We start from the raw sequence: 20,083 nt of genomic DNA on the forward strand, positions 1-20,083 counted from the left end.
AACCTACATTGTTTTAACTTTTTTACAACCTCAAGCTGCAGGCTACGACCTTCTTTTTTTCCCTTTGGACCATTGTTATAATCATACCACAATTGTTTATCAAGTTCTTCATCTTCACCATTGAGAGACAAAATATTTTTAACTCAAAAATCTTGTTTGACTATGGATTCTTTTACTTTAGCTTCAACAACTTCATTCAGAATCTCCCTCTATATGATTAATCCATAATAAGCATCAATCCAAAACACCATCTAGAGACCTGAGCTCCTTTTTAGAGTAATTATAAAGATTCTTCTTAACATTAAGTAAGCTCATCCTACCTTTATCCTCATAATCTGAATCAAACATGTGTGCAGATAGAGAGTGGGAGGATGAATCTTCATCTTCAACTATCATTAGAAAAATGTCCTTTGCACCTTTTTCAAGATTTGGTGGAGCTACTATAATTTAGGGATATTCTTAGGTGTTATTCTTTCAGGAAGGACCTGCTCTGATACCAAATAATAGTTTATACAAGTCCACCACAACAAAGGGGACCTGATTCAATACCTAGTCCTTTTATAATAAAAGAAAAGAAAAGCAAGAACAAAATGTAAATAGTAGGAAAGTAAGGGCATGAGAAACTTACGTGGAAACCTTCTTGTTAAAGGGAGTAAAATCACGACCTATCTCATAGGATTTTCACCACAAACTTTATTAGAATAAGAGCAATGGTTTGATTACATACTCTTTAGTGTAATCCTATGGTTAATCCCAACTAATTACAATACTGAGCCACCACTACAGTACTACTATAGCCCACACCATTAAATAAATCTTGTTGAACACCACCGGGCTAACTCTATCCCACTCTATAAAGTAGCTTTAGCTGATCCATTTGTGCTAACTCTAGCCTAATAACTCAACTAACTCTAGTTGATCTACTGTTTAAAAGAGAAGAATTCAATACAAAATTACACATACATAAGCTTCGTGAATAAAGAGTAGGTTTATAATTTAGCACAAAATACAAGACTCAATAGCAAGAAACTAAGAATAGTCTCTTGTTATGGGAGCTTTGATTCTTAAAGAATAATGGAGACTTTTGTTGAGGTATCTATTAATTTTTGGATTTACAAAAGCTTGATTTTCATCCTAGATACTAATGTATATATAAGGAGCTTGTAGGAGGGAAATCAAAGTGTGAAGTATAAATAGTTGTGTGTGTTTCCCGAGATTGAGTTACCTCCTAGTTACAAGATCCTAAAATTTGAAACGTTTAATGGGTCTGGAAATCCCTTCTTTTATTTAAAAACTTATTGTGAAAAGTTGATTGGTGTGGGAAAAAATGACGGAATACGAGTTAAGCTATTTAGTCAAAGTTTGAGTGGAAATGCTCTAGAATGGTATGCTAAGCAAGATGTGACTAAGTGGCGCACTTGGGATGACTTGGCAAATGCTTTTGTGGATCATTTTAAGTTTCACATTGATATTATTCCTAACAGGTTCTCCATCACAAAGCTAAGACAGAAAATAAATGAGAACTTTCATGAATATGCCATACGGTGGAGAGAAGAGAAAACTAGGGTCCATCCTCCCATAGAGGAAACTGAAATAATCAGTTACTTCATTCATACGCTAAGTCCTGAGTATTTTGATCACATAGTGACAATGGATGGAAAGATATTTACTGAAATTGTCAAGACAGGAGAAATAATTAAGGATGGCCTCAATATAGGGAGGAAAATAAATTTGACGAGGTTACAATCCACTCATAAAAGTTTCCAGACTAGCTCTTTTGGAACTGGAAAGAAAAAGGAAAAAGAAGTGATGGGAGTAATGACATAAGGAGGTTCATCCAACTATAAGCAATCCCCACGATACCAACCCAATGCCCGACATGCTCACTATACGATCTTCAATGCACAAACAACATATCATGTTCACCCTCTGCCATAAAACTATCAAAATAATGCTCCTCGTGCCAATTAAGAAAGAAAGCCTCCCAGATTTTCACGTCACTGGCAGAATCTCTTACTCAACTTTTTAAAAGGTTGAAAGAAGCAAAACTACTTCAACCAGTAGAAACAAAGCATGTGAACACTTCTGCTAATTGGTATGATCCAAACAAGCGGTGTGTTTACCACTCTGGAGTCGTTGGATATTATACCGAGAAATGTATGACTCTTAAGCACAAAATTCAAGACTTGATTAACATAAAAGGTGATAACACTTGCAGAAGCTCCAGCTAATGTCAACAACAATCTATTGCCTAATCACAAGAAGTAGTCATTGGAATCATCAGTCGCAATAAAGAATGAAGTTCCCTCCAAAGCGCACTTTTGGCGTTCTTCTATCTTAAAGTTATTGTTTTATTTTCTAGTAATCGCACTTTCTCGTGTTTATTTCATTGTAATCATACTTTATCGTTTGATTTCCTTGTAGTTGCATTTTGTGACTTCCTTGTAATCGTACTTTCTAATTGTAATAAACTACTTTCTAATTATATATTCCTTTTAGTTCTACGAACTACATTTGACCTGAATTTCTGAGAATGGAATACGTAGGTGGCCTATGTCGGCTTCGCTCAATCCCTTAAAAAATTTATTTTTCCATCTTATGGTGGAACTACATTTGGTATGATTCCTACCTCAATGGAATATGTGAGCACCACACTAGCTCGATCATATTCTCCATAAGATTTTGTTTAAGAGGATCTTTTTCAAGTTTCATGAAGATCACATTGAAGCGTGTAACTGGGGCAGAAATTTTTTAGAAGGTCTCAAAAATTTCACAAGAACTTGACATTTGCTACAAAGTTAAACATCAGACATTGTTAAAGCTGAATCAGTGCATAATTTTGAGAAGTTCTAAAATTTCAAGTTATGCTACGCCAGAAAGGACTCAAGTATTTTGCATTCTGGAGTGGGGCAGAATTTTTGAGAAGATCTCAAATATTCCATAATAAATGATGTCATAAGTTATAAAAAGTTTAAGAGTTTCTAAAATGGGCAAAATTTTTTAGGAAGATCCTCAAAAATTTTACAACGACTACACTTCAACCCTGTGAATCGATGATCAATAAGAAGCATCAAGAAAGCAAGGAAAAACAACACAGTCAGCCTCTCAAAACTAAGAATTTTTCTTTGAATGCAGGAATAATGAAGTCATAACATTGACAATGTTAAGCTTGATAAAGGGCATTACCAGATCCACTATGGCCTTGCCATAATAATCCAGACAACTTTTCTTCTCTTTTTTTCTCTTGATTTATGTTTCTATAACTTTGTTATAATCTCTAACACTTTCTCTAATTTTGTAGGAAAATTATCGGGCACAATGATTAATATATGGAGATATTATTCAAAACACTATCTCTAAATCATCATGAGTTAAATGACTTTATCTCTAAACTCTACCTTCCGTTACACTCCTGCCTTAGTTATAACAAATTGGTGTGTTATTGATGAGTGTTGTTTGAGTTATACAGGTGGCGTTATGTAAGACTGCCTCGAGTTTTCACCTCATTGGACGTGATGTGTCTTATTATATTTGGGTCATCCACCCTTTCAAGAGGACGTAACAGATTGTCACCCTAACTTATCATATTTTGGGTCATCCACCATTTTAAGAGGACATTCCCAATCGTCACCTTATTGGAGGTGACACATATTATTATATTTGGGACATCCTCCTTTTTAAAGGATGCATCTTATTATATTTGGATTTTTCACCCTTTAAGAGGGTGCATCAGAGTCTCTCTTTATTTGAGATAACATGTTATTATGTGATGGATTATCACCCCCTTCAGTGTGACATGTTATTATGTTTAAATTGTCACCTCTTTCAGATCGACATGTTATTATGTTATGGATAGTCACCTCCTTCAGCGTGACAAGTTATCATGTTATGGAACATCACCTTTTTCAGAGTGACATATTATTATGTTATGAACCGTCACCTCCTTCAAAGTGACATATTATTATGTTATGGATCGCCATAGGTGTTAACGACTCCAAAAACGACACAACATAACGTGAAACTTTTTCTTAGCAGCAAAATGGGACGTAGTCTAGAGAGGAACGTCAAACTATTTGGATGCAAGCTAAAAGATGATTGTCATCACCCTTAAACCACACCCCTGTTATAAGGCATGTGAGTACTTTGGGATATTCTGGTTTCAACTTCACCTTCAGGATATTTCTACAATCATATCGAGGGTAACCTTCTCTTTCCTTCAATCGAGTGATAGGACACTTAGAGTTGTGGAAATTATGTCCCGATAAATTCTTTCCTATGGATGTGAAGGATCCCACATTCATGGTTAAGAAGTTACAAGCCTCTTTTTCATAACTCGAACGACTTGTCACTGATTCCGAGCCAAAGATTGTCTAAAATAAAAGACTATCTTTTCTACCGATCGAGTTAAACTACAAGCAGTCTGATTCTCTGAGTCTCGAGGATATGCAGGCTGGGATCTATGTTGAAAACTCGACTGCATTCCAACCTCTCCCCAAATCCCTTTATTCCCCAGCTTTTCAGTTTTATCAAAAAACTCAAAAACTGAGATAGCTTATGAATTCTTTGAAAGTCATGCTTCAGAATCAAGCTTTATAAACTACAAGTCGCCTGAATTATCATGCAACCTGAGATATATAGGAAACCCGATACTAGGGTCCGATCATAACTCCAAGAAACTCGTGCGAAAACTAATCTCTGTCAAAAATGAATTTGTGGTCGGACAAAAATTAGGAATGTCAAACTCCCTTTGTCCAGGATTACTTGCATCCACCTTACCCAAAGGGAGGGGGTAGTTGTTGACACCTAATTTTTGCCCTCCACGACTAAATTTAACCCTGGGTTTCTTTAATTTTTAATAAAATTTAAATATTTATTTCATCCAGATAAATGAGCTCTAAAATATTTATTTGGGTTAATTTTGTCATTTAATTGACGATTATACATTTTCGTATTTACATATACGAAATTGCAGAAATTGTGTTACTTCAATGAACATTTTTATCAAAATTGAACCTTTACTGATTAAGCTTGAAAATTACTCGGAATGAATAAATTTTTTATTTAAATAAAAAAAATCTCAAAATTAATTTATTTGGAGAAATATTTATTTGATTTTATTAAATTAAGAAGCTCAGGATTAAAGAATGTATTAATTCGTAATGAATGTTGATTTAATTTAACCAATCTATTAGATTTGGCTATAATTGAAATCAAATTGACCATAATTGCAACAATCAACAATTGATTTTCAATTTGGTTAAAATTAAATAAATTTGGCTAAAGATTAAGTTCCAATTGGGGTTATATTTTAAATAACCCTAAATTCCCAAAAACTCTCATAATTTCTACCCAATTCCTACCAAAGTCAAATTCAAATCCCAAAATTCTCATTTTGAAATTCAAAAATTGTACTACATTGTATAATTCCCCAAAACCTTGTCCTTTTTCCAAATTCAAATTTTAAAATTTAAAAATTGTACTACATAGTACCATTTCCCCTCAACCGTATCCTTTTTACAATTTTAAAATTCAAAAATTGTACTACATTATACAATTTCCCCTCAACCCTGTCCTTTTTTCAATTTTGAAATTCAAGAATTGTATTTCATTGTACAATTTCCCCCACCTTATCCTCCAACAAGCCTTACCCTCAATTTCAAATTCTCAAACACCCTTAAATTCGTTCTTCCATATTGGTGGATTGAAAGAATTGAATCCTCGTCCTTTTCTATAAATACTACTACTATCTTGGAGGAAAAAAAGTATCAAAGAGTGAAAAAACTTTTGAGCAAAGAGTTAAAATTATCTTTTAGTAAAAATTTTCAAGTGGTGATCTAATTAGGACTCTAGAAATATTGTTCTTTGAGGTGATCCAGACTTCGAAAAAAGCTTGAAGTCCCATCTTGCTGCTACGAAAAAGGTAAACACAACTTTTTCTTTTAGTTTTGTTATCGTTTTCTTCTTCATCTCCTTCTTTGTATTTTCGTAGTTTTAATTTTGTTTGCTGTGATTGTTTGTTGTAGACGGCCTTGAAGGCCATAGGATGTTGTGATATCAATATTATGGTTATTTTCATGTTCATGAAATAAGATGAGCTAACAATAGTTAATAGTGATTGTTTTATCTTTTGGCTTTATGCTTTGATTGTTATGGATAAAATTTTGATTATTGTTTAAAATATGTACTCATGTTTTGTTTAAATTCATTGTTGGAGGATATGTTTGTTTTTAGCATGTAAAGTTATTTCCTTTATATTGAAAAGAAAAGTTAATGTTGATTGTTTTGCCTTTTGGCTTTATTCTTTAATTGTTATGAATAATGTTTTGATCTTTGCTTAAAATATGTACTCATGCTTTGTTTAAATTCATTGTTAGTGGATATGTTTGTTCTTAGCATGTAAAGTTGTTTCCTTTATGTTGAAAAAATAGTTAATATTGATTGTTTCGCCTTTTATCTTTATTCTTTGATTATTATGGATAAAATTTTGATCTTTGCTTAAAATATGTACTCATATTTTGTTTAAATTTATTGTAGGCGGATATGTTTATTTTTCGCATGTAAAGTTGTTTTCTTTATGTTAAAAAGAATAGAGTAATATTGATTGTTCCCCCTTTTGGCTTTATTCTTTGATTATTATGGATAAAGTTTTGATCTTTACTTAAAATGCGTGCTCATGCGTTGGTTAAATTCGTTATTGATGAATATGTTTGCTTTTGGTGTATAGAGTTGTTTCCTTTATGTCGAAAAGGAATGGCTACTATTGTTAAGGGTCTGTGAAATTATTTCTCAATTTGAAGTAGTGAGTTACTCATTTTCGTGGTCAAAACTGTCTTTGATTTTCTCTTGTTTAGATTAAAAAGTTTTTAGGGTTATAGATTTTGTTGAAATAGTGTAGAACTAAAATAGGAGTTAGCATAATTGGACCCTTTTTCTTAGAATTAATCTTTTACTATTTCTCCTATCTTGTCTTCGAATATCATTTCTCAAATATCTTTAATAAATGCTATTTGTTTCACCTTGCTTATTGATTTATTTCTTGAAGTATTTTTGTGCATTTAGACATCCCATTGTTATTCACATACTACCATGAAATTTTTCTTCAAATTTGTTGATTTACTCCATTTGGTATTGAAAAGTGTTATTGCATTAGTATGTATTGTATTTCACAAAAAACTTCCCCATCTTATGCTCACTCCCCTCTTCTTTCTCTAATGAAAACATGTCTTAGACTATACCATATCATAGTTTACTATTTCTTTATGCTTGGGAATGTTATCTTTTTCATCTCATCATTTGTCTATTACATGTAGGATTTTCGAACTCATTTTAGTTCTTTTTTTATCCTTTTCTTTGCATGAATCTGTTTTGAAGTCCAAATGGACTCCTTTCCTCTTACATTTCGTGATGGGCCAATAAGGCCTACCTCTCCGAGTCAAGTTCAAAGTTTAAACTCAAAGTCGATTATATAGCGTACGGGTACAAGAAGATAGAAGAAGAAAAAAAATAGGTCAAAACTCATTGATGAGGTCGCTAAGAGACTTGAAAAGTCTCGATTTTTATTATTGTCTTATTATTTATTTAATTATTTATCTATTTATTCATTCATTTGGATCTCAAAGCCAAAGTTGTAATCTAATACAGGTGAAGCGGATTTTGGGCCTTAAAGGTCCGAAAACTAACTTGGGACAGGGTATGGCCCAAAAGCCCAAGTATTTAGATTAGGACAGGTGAAGATAGGTCAATAGTCTAAATTAGCCTAGGACAGGATTTATGGATTTGGGTCTAATGGCCTAAGTCCTTTAGTTTTCCCCTTTCCTTTTATATGCTAATTGTTTTTAGTTTTCTTAGACTTAATTAAAATCCCCACTAAGTCGTCAAGAAGACAATTTTCCTTAATCGTTTATTTTCAAAAATTAATTTCCCTTTTTAAAGTTAGTCAAAAAAGTTATTTTCAAATAGTCCGGACAACCGCAAGTTAGCGGATACTCTTGGGGCCTTAACAACCTTCCAAGAGTATTAATAGGAACCACTTACTCAGAATTTTTGAACTTAAAAGATTTTTTCTATTTTGAATCTTTTAAGTAATATTTTTAGTTTTTCTTGATATTTTCTCAAAAATCAAGTGGCGACTCTGTAATTTCTTAAATTATTTCAAGATTTTCTTTAAAATTTTAAAATGGTTTAAAAAGTCAAAAATAATATTTTCCAAACCCTTCAAATGGAAAAGGGGCAAAATACTCGTATCTCGCATGCATATTTATGAGATATTGATTCCACTGAGACATTTTAATTTTTGTTAGAAAATGAGACACCTTATAAAATACCTATATCGAGGGATGTGTCGATAAGGTTGATTTGAGACATGAGATTAAAATTATATGAGTAAATAGGTTGCAAACCTCTCATGGGTCCTACCTAGTAGCTGTGAGCTCGCTGGATGTATACAGAATGTTATGTGATAACTTTCAAAACATTGCATCATCATCACTACATTGCATTGCATTATCATCCTTGGTATGGTTTGACATTGTGTTAGTATGTACTCTCGTACTGTATTTTTGTATTAGGTTTTTGTTTTTTATATTATGTTTGAGCTTTCATTTCACTTCATGCATTATCCTATATCATCATCATATACTGACTTGGAGGTTGGAATATTTGAAGCATGAAGTATAACCGTGGCTTGATAGGAGAGATATATGTGTAGTCCCTGTTGGTAGTAAAGATACACTCATATATATGCCCACTCTCTCCCTACTTTTATCCCATTTTATTTAGTTGATTATAATTGATTTTTCTCTTATTGTTGAATATAAATGAATAGTGTTGACTTACCTAGGTTGGTATTCCTATCTTATTTTTTGTAAATCCATTGATCGTTGTGTTGGGTTACCCTAATAGGATGAAAGAAGGTAATTGTGAGACATAGATTGATTGCGGAAAATCTTGGGTAGTTGAGATGGTGGTTCTCGCATCGCTTTGGATTAGGGTCGATTATCGACGATGCTTATTGAATACAGGTGATTTTGCACTCACCTTGCTTCTCTTTTCTTTTTCTTACTTTCTGCACATCCTGTAGATATTGGACCGAGTAGCAGCTTGCAGATTGTTTTCTTCCAGTATTGACGTTGCTGAGATCGAGGTAGTATTGGCGGACTCCAAGCTTATCCGGGTCTTTCTTTATTTATCTTATGCTTACCTGCATTTAAAATACTATAGGTATAATTATCATTCTGTGTTTAGCAGCTTGTACTGATGACAACCAGACCTGTGATGTATCTTTGAGACTCATATCTCATATTTGGGACTATTCCTTCTTTTGTTTCCGCTTCATTCCTTAAAATGTGTTTTAAGGATGGATTAGACTTACTCATCATAGTGGGTTTTACAAGTGTCATCACATACTTATTTTGAATCGTGACAAAATACTTATGGGAGATTTTTCCTAGACCTTCTAAAGGAATATGATTGCCTTAACTACAACCTCGTGGCTTCTCCTCCTGATCCCATTGTAAAGATAAGGACCAAAAAGGAAACTCATTACCTAATCCCACTTATTACAGGAAGCTGATAGGCAAGTTCAAATTCATTACAAATACTATATTGGACATAGGCTTTAGTTTCCATCAGTTATATTAGCTTGTGCCAAAATTCTCGGACACCTCATGTACAAGCAAGTTTGCATCTACTTAGATACCTAAAGAAAGATCCAACCAAAGGGATCTACATGTCTAATGATCCTGATTGCACAGTGAGAGAATATTGTGATTTTGACTGGGCTCATGTCCAGATTCTAGGAAGTCAGTTAGTGGTATTTAGTTCTGCTAGGGGACAACTATGTTAGTTAAAAACCAAAGAAATAAGAGACTATCTCCATGTCCTCAGCAGAAGCAGAGTACAGGTCACTGAGAAAGGTCATAGGTGAGTTGGTCTAGCTTCTTAGATTGTTTATTGAATTAACTATTTCCAGTCCATCTCCCATTGGTTTTTATTGTGATAGCCAATCAGCCATCCACATAGTTCACAATCTTGTATTTTATGAACGTACTAAATATATTGAGGTCGATTAGTACTTTTTAAGGATAAGCTCAGGAGGGGCTCATCACACTTTATCACATCTCTTACACTGATCAATTGACTGATATCCTTACTAAAGCTTTCGCTGGTGTTAAGCACACTTTTGTCACAGGGAAGTTGGCTTTGAGATCATCACTACTAACTTTGAAGATTACACTCAATTTATGTACTAAATTATCTGTGATAGCAGTAGTTAAGGTTAGTATTAGTGTTAGTGATATTGTTAAGACATTCAATACATTTTCTGTTTTAGCTTGGCTGGCCCCAACTGTCAAGGCTCCACGCAGGAGATTGCATATAATATTCTTTTAATGAGGAGATCAGAGCCTGTGAATTCTCATTTTCTCCTTCTTAGTATATTTGCTTCTCTGCTCCTTCTATGTTTCACTCGACCTTGCACCCATGATTCCTTCCATCTTTGCCACAATTGAGTTCTCTCCATGGTTGTCTTTCTAATACAACTGATTACATGTAGTGGGTGGTATCCTATATGTTCCCTCAAAATACCCTGTAGAACTTTGTGTAAATGTAAACCGTGGATGATAACCACAGTTTAGACAAAACTGCAAATTTCAACTAGTTCCTACAGTATTTTACATATTTTCAGTTGGAGACGATACAAATAGCTAGTAATCCGTAACACAACTCTTAGGAATTTGTTTAGTTCAATGTCATCTCTAAAGAAAAATTAGTTAGACTGATAAGAAATGATAAATTAATGCATACCTCAACCCTTTCTGGAGTATGTCAATCTCATTCTTCAGCATGTTGATCTCCTCTTTTGGGTCCTAAATAATATAGTGTTCAATGTTCATTCATTATTGTAAAATATAGGAATAACTATAGGGAAAGCACGTAAATGACATTTTGGACGAAATTATTGACACAAAAATTATCATTGAATTTTAATTTTATTTTCTAGCTATTTGCTAGCATACAATACTGATATAAATTTGATACATATTTTATACAGATTTGTATTCTATACAATTATACAATAATGCTACAAATTCTATGCACACCATATTAAAAAATACATATTCTATATAACAATTATATAATTTTAATCGATAAATTCGCTGCTCTATTTTTTTATGAACTGTATCAATATGGTATATGGATAGTATAAATATGTTATATGAATTGTATCTGAACTATCTGCGTTAGAATAACCCAAATTATGAAATAACCATAATATGAAATTTGTTTTATGCCAACTAATCATAAATGTTCATTGGCCCAAACATGAGTCAATTATTTTAAAGGTCAACTCATATCCTTTTCCTAAAAACAAACTATTGTCTATTTGTGTTATTTATTTCTATTACAACTTCTAATTAGCATAAAAACAATTCTTCATCGTACTTATTTTTGCTAACTATCATTATCCACAAAAATAATAACCAATAAATGTATATTATTTATATATTAATGCATTAAATACATAAAAATACATTTTATACAAATTAATGTATACTTGTTTCTACATTTGGCCAGAAAATTTCTTGATTAAATCATAGTGACAATAACAGAAAAACAAAGTAACAGTGTAATAGGTATATAAAGGTCTGTTTGGAAAGCCATCTTGAGAATTAAATTTAATATAATTGGATGTAATTACACATTTTGGCATGTTAGATTGGTTGGCTAATTACTTGATCAACAGGTAATTAAGCGTAATTGACAAGAATAATTACACCCATCAATTCACAGAAGGGAGCTTTGAATTGTGTATAGTACATGGTGTAATTAAAAGTTGGTTACCTTTTAATTTCTTCTATTTTATTTCTATTTTTAATTTTTCCTTTTAATTTATTTTTTATTTTTATTATTTTAAATTCTTTTTTATTTTTATTATTCTAATATTTTAAAAATATATATATTTTTATTATAGATTATTTATATTTTATTTCCTTCTTATTTTCTAACTTTTACTTCTTGCGATTTAATGCAGTTGTTCGTATTATCTATTTTTATTTATTTATTTTATGTTCATTTAGCATAATTTTGTTAGTATTCTAATTTTTAAACTAGAATAGAATTCATTGTTGAATAAGATTTAGACTTATGCTATAATTTTCTTTTGGATCATATTTGTGTAGGTTATGTTGAAATTTGACATAAGAATGTTTTATCAACTTTTTTGTCTTGACTTTTGAACTTATTTATATTTTTAGTTCCAATTTATTTTTTTTTTTACTTGTATAGACTTGATATTTCACACTGCAAGACATTCATTTTTTAGTTAGAATTGATAGATTTATCTTTTTTCAAATATTTTAATAATTTTATAACATTACATTTTAATATTAATTTTTTTGCCAAACATGCATTTTATGATGTTCTTAAAAATCATGTATTTTTTATTTTTATAATTGATTTAATTAAAATATTCTAATTTGAAGCATATGAATCAATTATTCTTTTATAATATGAGTTAAGAACATACATTTATTAAGTAATATATTTTCAAAATAATATATATATATATATATATATATATATATATATATATATATATATATATATCCTAGATATTTAATTTAATATCATTTATAAAGTCCCTTATTTGTCTAATATAAAGTTTTAATTTTTAATAATTAACTTTTATTTTAAAAATTTAATATAATCATGTAATTACACTTGTGCAATCAAGCAGTACATTTGTAATTACATTGATATACAAATAGATTATTATAATTACTAGATTGTGTAATTACTGAACTAGTAATTACTATATACCCTCTTGCAATTATCCTTTCTTTTTTATAAGATATATTCCGTAACAGGAAAAAAGCAAATTAAGTAGTAGATATTCTTTAGAAAGATAGCTCTCTCGACATATTCAATTCTTGTCACGTTTTACCATTTTTCATTTTTTTTCTATCATACGCTAAAGGAAAGATTGACACAAAATACTTACAATTTGGGGCTTGATAATTAGAAAAAGAATGTAATCATTATTTAAATAACTACATCTATTACTTGCAGTTTTGGGCTTGATAATTAGAGAAAAAGAATGTAATCACTATTTAAATAACTACAACTATTTATTATTCAAAACCAAATTTTCTTTTTTTTTTCCCTTTTCTAGAGGATACCTTTTTGTGAGTAGAATAGCTATGAGAAGCTCATGCAATGCATGGCCCAATATTTATCCTAAACTAATATTATAATAATAACTACATCAATTAATATGACATTTTTTGAATTTTAAAATTTAAATAAATTTATTTTTTAAAGTAATTTTTACATATATTCTTAAAATATTTTAAATTCTCAATTATTTATGATTTATTTTCAAATATATAATTTTATTTTAAAAATTTAATTCACGATCAAAATTAAATTCTACAAATATATAAATTAATAAAGAGTGTGAAAATAAAATTCGATAAACCTATATTACTATTTTTCAGATAACACGGGTTCAGTATATGTTATTTTTTTGTCTCAATTTATGCGACAGAAATAGAATTTAGATAATCAATCATACTTTTAATATATTTTTAGATATTTTAAGATGTTAATTACTGTAATTTGCAATAATTTTTATATAATTTTAAAATAATATACGTTACTCTCTCTGCACAAACTTTTGTGGCGTTGATAGTCAATTATATTTTAAAAATAATTTAATTTTTTAATTATTGTGATTTATCATATTTTTCTTCTATTCTAATTTAAGTGGCATTACTATAATTTAGATAGTCAACAAAATATTTTATATCTTTTAAAATTTTTAAGTTGTTAATTATTGTGATTTATAGTATTTTTTACGTTTTTTTTTTGAAATATATAACGGAGTAATTATTTTTTAGATAGTTTAAGTTGTTAACTATTGTAATTTATTATACATTTATATGTCACTCTCCTTGTTCAAACTTTCGTGGCATTGATAGTCAATTATATTTTTTAAATAATTTAAGTTCTTAATTGTTGTGCTTTATAGTAGTTTTTCTTCTATTTCAATTTAAGTGACATAATACTTAGATGACCATAATAATAAATTAGGGGTGATATAGTAAAATAACGATTGAAGCAGCAAAGCCGACATGTCTAAAATGACCCACAACAACTAATTAAAAATGACATAGTAAAATTACTATAAAAAATACTTGTAAAACAAATTTAAGTGAGCCTCATATAAGACGTGAAGTTAATTTAACATTAAATATTATTAATTTTTTAATACTTAGATGACTTTATAATAATTTTTTAATATTAACTTTGTAATATTTAGATGACTTATAATAATTAATTACGAGTGATATAGTAAAATTATGACTGAAAAAGATATGTTATAAATGTTTATTTTACCCTTTTTTATTAAATATATTTAATCTTTTGATATGTAATAACAATTAATTATGTAGTAAAATTACGAAATAATCAGCTAAACAATTCGACATACAAACATATTAACGGATTCATGCATGATCTTTCCCTTTTTATTAGATAGTAATAGTTTCCAAGTCAAAAGCAAGAGAATGGAGAGGAAGGGCTCCTGCTTATTACATTACAAAAAAAAAAGATAATATGCTTGTTCTTGGTCTCAGTTCGTGACACTTAATGTGATAATGCAATTGTTTTCCTATATCTTAATTAGAAGTGAGAATGAAGCAGCTGAATCAGGTTGCTATTGGTCGACACGATTGTTTCAGCTGATTCAATCGTGATTTTATTATATTATTTCTAATTAATTATTATAAGTTATTTATGTCTTAAAAAATTAATATTATTTAATAAAAAAAATTAAATAGACATTTATGACATTGACATGACTGCTTCAGCTATTTCAACCATGATTTTATTATATCACCCATATTTAATTATTATAAGTTATTTAAATATCAAAAAATTAATAATATTTCATAAAAAAATAAAATAGACATAAAATGATAAATTATTTTTTGATTTTTTAAATTAACTTGACGTCTTATATGTATCACTTAGAAAAAATTTCATAAGTATTTTTTATAATAATTACTATGTCACTTCTAATTTATATATATAATAATATAAAGGAAGGTCATAGAAGAGGTGATGTGTGCACCTCTCTATGGCCTCCATTTTTAGTTATCTTTTTTCTTCTTTTTTTTATTTTTTTTATTCATTCTTTCACTAATCAATTCGTTTATTAATTAAAATAAATACTCTATCATATTTACTATATCTAATAATATCTCATGAGTTATAAAAAAAATTCATCTATTTGTATTCTTTACTTAAATGACATGTCTTTTCAACTTCATTTTACTTAATTCTTATGAATTAATTTATTTATAAATATCAGTCATCTATGGAGTTGTTGGATACTCATTTGCATTTTCTCCTTCTTCTTCTTTAATAATATTTTTTTTATCCTTTTTTTTCCCTTTACATCTTTTTCATGTGACAATATGGTAATCATCATTTTGATGAAAATCATAGAAATATTCTTTAGAATTTCTTCTTGTGTAATAATAGACAAACACAAGTTCATCAAGATGAAGATGGAAGTTTGATGGCGGTGTAAAATTCATCAAAGAGAACTAATTTAATTTGATACAAGTTTATCAAGATAAAGTTTTATACTATGTCATGGGCAACGGGAAATATCTTCAACTTATTGCTTTGTTGATAGCATAGAACTTATTGACTCGTAGTTTTTTGGCCAATGATTCATCATTTTTGACTTTTTTTCTTTAATTTTCTAATCCTGTTTTTATTTATTCTCTAATTCGAATATTATATCACTCAATTTTCATACTTAAGCGTCTCAATTTAATATTTTTTTTTCTTGAAGTATCAATAATTAAAAAAATATATAGATGGCATCTCACAATCTAACATGAAATATGTCAACCTAATAAAAAATTATTATTAGGTCATTTTTTAAATATAAGGGCTTAATTTTCGTGCGAAACGCGTATCTGTTCACTAGTTAGTAGAATAGAAGAAAAAATATTATAAATCACAATAATTAAAAGCTTAAATTATTTAAAATATATAATTGACTATCAATGCTATAAAAATTTGAAAAATTTAAAATATTGTTATACAAATTTCATTAATCAAAATATAATAATATATGTCTAAATTAGAATTTATCAAACAAACAAATGATTTTGATTAAATAATATAATTATACATAACGTAGAATTTTTAAGGATCAACATTGAGTTATGCGTAGCACGACGTTGACGATTAGTTTAATAGCACGTTACAAACATAGCCGACTCAACAAGAATAAAAATTTAAAGCCAAAATTTAAAAAGATATTCTAAATAATTTTATTTTTTAAAGGAAAGATTGTTATATATATTTTTATTTAAAATTTATTTTTTAAATGTAAAGTCATTAATTTTTTTAGGTGTATTTGTTTTAATAATTTCTTTTCGAGTGATAATAGAGATATTATATTGTCTCTTTCTTGACATTCTTGATTTTAAATAAAATTTTATCACTTTTAGTTTTGAAAAACTTCTTTCAACTGAGGCAACAGTTACAAAACTGTTAACATTATTTCTTAAACAATTTAGTATGTATTTGAACAAAAATCAAATATTTTTATTTAATTGGTTATTTTATAAGTTTACTATTTTCTACCTATATTATTTTTCTTAACACTCTTAATTTAAAAAAATAAATTTAAACCATTAATACTAGAATAACTACCATGTATTGAAAAAAGTTCAAGATTAGATAGTACAGTGTTTTGTTAAAAAAAATCTTCAAAAAACAATTTATGCTCTTTGTATTTTGTAATTTATATTACTAGTATATGTAAGAGAGGATATCCATTTTGGTAGTCCTCACAGTGGTAATTTAGGTATTTCATTTTTTTTTGTTAAATAAAATTATCACACATGACTATTAGTGATGTCTTTTTCTAATATATTTTCATTTATGCCCTTATTATTTTTGTTAAGATCATTTCAACTTGAACTTTTATTATTGGTCTCTTCTTTTCACTTATTAAATTACCTTTAGCTAAAACTTCATTTATGTTATGAAATATAAAGCAAGAATAAGAATAAATATAGAGAGAAGAAAAATGTTTCTTTATTTTTCTTAGGGATAAGAGATCCTCATAAGAATTCTTGAGGGGTTAATTACAATGAAAGAAATCTCCTTTATTTATAGAGGAAAACTAACCATGAGGTTTCGAACTTTTTTCATAAATAGACATACACTATATATGGTAAAGTAGATATTCACTATATATGGTAAAATAGACATTCACTATATATGGTAATATATTTATAACACTCCTCCTTGAATGTCTAATTAATAGATAATGTGCCTCGTTAAAACCTTATTAGGAAAAACTCATTGGAAAAAAAATCTAGTGAAGAAAAAAGAGTACACATCTCTAACAATACGCATATAGGCTGCCTCATTAAAAACCTTATAAGGAAAACCCAATGGGACAAAATCTCATAAGGGAAAAAGAGTACAACGCGTATTAACTCCCCTAAATGAGAACATTCTTAAACCTTTACATCCCGATCTTGTGCACTATCTTCTTGAAAGTTGCAATTGAAGAAGACGGTGAAAATCAGCCACATTATCACTTGAACGAATCTATTGCACATTAATATCACCATTCTTTTAGAGCTCATGTATGTAGAAAAGTTTTGATGAAGTGTGCTTCGTTCTATCTCCTTTTATGAATCCTCCCTTAAGATGTGCTATGCATGCTGCATTATCTCCGTATAAAATTATGGATACATTGTCATATTTCAAACCACATTTTTGTACCATGGAACTCAACTATATACATTCTCAACTTGCTTCATGAATAGCGACTTTCTCAACATGGTTCGATGAAGTGACTAGATAGACTGTTTTGTATATCTCCAAGATATAGCAGTATCCCCACATATGAACACATTGCATGTTTAAGATCGAGATTTATGCAGGTTAAATAAATACCCAACATTAGCAGAACTATATCTTGCTAACAAATTAACCGAAAAGGCTTTATCAGGCCTTGTGGTATTTGCAAGATACATGAGTGCACTAATTACACGAAGATATGGTACTTCATAACCAATCTAAATTGGTAAATTTTTTATTTCAGCAAATAATTTATTTGAAAACTCTCCAAGAGTTTTAATAATTTTTAAGCTATAAGCTTATACAAAATAAGGATTCTAAATAAGTTTCCCAGAAACTTTTATATGTTTCGGGTATTTTGAATCCTTTAGGAATTTTTATATAGATTTTTGTCAAGTGACAATATCAATATGTGTGACATCTTCAAGTGTCTAGACTGCAAATCAAATAAGTGTTATGCTTATCAAGATGCATTCTTTTATGTCACTTGATAAATATTTCTACGTCAGCATGCTTAAATAAACGTAGAATTCTGATCCTCGTAATCTTTCACATTATTGTATCAAAGATATTGATGATATATTATTTTGTTTCGATTCACAACGCGACATAATATTTTGAGATCTCATCACTTCATTATTTTCAGGTACCTGAACCTCTCATAAGATTTCATGAAGTGTTATGTCGTAGACATTGCCTTCTAATTATGATAATTTGGTCCTTATCCTTTCAAGGATTTATTTTATTTTAAACTGATTGGTCTACCACGTTTCACGCATGCATAGATTTTGTCCTTTAGAAACTGAAAATAGGAGTACTTGCAGCTTAATATGAGATGCTTTCGATATTTGACTTGAATTATCTTTTGAATAAGAATCTGATGATAATTTCTAACATATTTCATAGTTGCTTATAATCTCCCCCTTATGTTAGGAAAACTAACATGCATCCTCCATTTTATTTGAGAAATCCATCTTTTTGCATCATAGTATGTTCATTAAACGTATACCGCACATCAAAATTATTAGATGGACAACGTGTGGTTCTTGACTCAGGACAAACTTTGAGGGAGAATTAATTATAATTTATTAGTTTGATGCATACAAGTATTTTTGTATATAATATTTCAAATCAATACATAAAGCTTTGTTTTCATTAACAATGGTTCAGCTATTTATCGAAGGCATTCAGTGCTAAACCATCATCATCAAGGTGAATTATCTTGATTACACAATCTGAAAATTATGCTCTTAACTCAATTTTATTAAACAAACAACTTTATGAATGTCAAACGCAGGTTGACAATTAATGTACATTTAATCATCTCATTGATACATCTTTTCAACATATCACGTGATAGGTGAACGTGTCCTTATTCACCTTTTATACTTTTCAAATTTAAGGGATTCAATCCCAACATTAGTTGGTCCAACCAACTTATCATGAAAACAAACAACATGAATAATTCTGAAGAATCTTCTAATTTTTATTACATGTCCAATACTCAATATTCACATCTTCAAGATGTCACAATAATTTATATCAACTTATGAACTTTTATAATAGTAAACACCAAGTTTACCCTGACATGTACTTTCTTTAGTAAATTTCAAATTTACTATTACATGAATAAATTTCAGAGTTACTACTTCAAAAGTAGATTTAAAAATAACTCTTCTCAATTATTCTATCTCTTTTGGAGGCTTGTTGTGATACCCATCACAACCAAGTGCACGTTTGTATTGATAAGATTTTTTGAATATTATCACATTCATCCCAGGGAATGGATCTATTATTATAAAAATAAAAATTTTCATTCTCCAAGAATAAATATAATCGTGCAATAAGCGTATCAAATTAAGATAGCTTATAACCTCTTTCATGATATTGCTACTTCAGGAGCACACCAAGGCATACATATCTTTCAAAGTATATCATATATTGCTACCACATTCACTTCAAAAATGGAGCAAATTGTCATCTTTCACACTTATCATATATTGCTACCGCATATTCAATAGGACATGTTTTCATGACTTTCCACAAAAAACACATTATTTTGGCTTAGCCATCGTAATATCATCAATATGATGCATTGAGATTCAAACTCAACATCTTATTCATATAAAGACGTCTTAGGCATAAATTGATGGGGCTTAAACCCAACATATTATCATCCCTT

General features: G+C 29.3%; 1 protein-coding gene across 2 annotated transcripts in view; it reads right to left on the reverse strand.

Moving 5' to 3' along the window:
• Window positions 1-20,083, reverse strand: part of LOC107867849 (agamous-like MADS-box protein AGL12) — a 79,387-nt gene that overhangs the window by 49,091 nt on the left and 10,213 nt on the right. For both annotated transcript variants that reach the window (XM_016714302.2, XM_016714303.2), the window contains exon 3: window positions 10,804-10,865. In XM_016714302.2, the coding sequence (XP_016569788.1) occupies window positions 10,804-10,865 (62 nt within the window). The remainder of the gene's footprint in view (window positions 1-10,803; window positions 10,866-20,083) is intronic.

This window comes from Capsicum annuum, chromosome 4 (assembly GCF_002878395.1).
Source record: "Capsicum annuum cultivar UCD-10X-F1 chromosome 4, UCD10Xv1.1, whole genome shotgun sequence".
Classification (NCBI taxonomy): domain Eukaryota; kingdom Viridiplantae; phylum Streptophyta; class Magnoliopsida; order Solanales; family Solanaceae; genus Capsicum; species Capsicum annuum.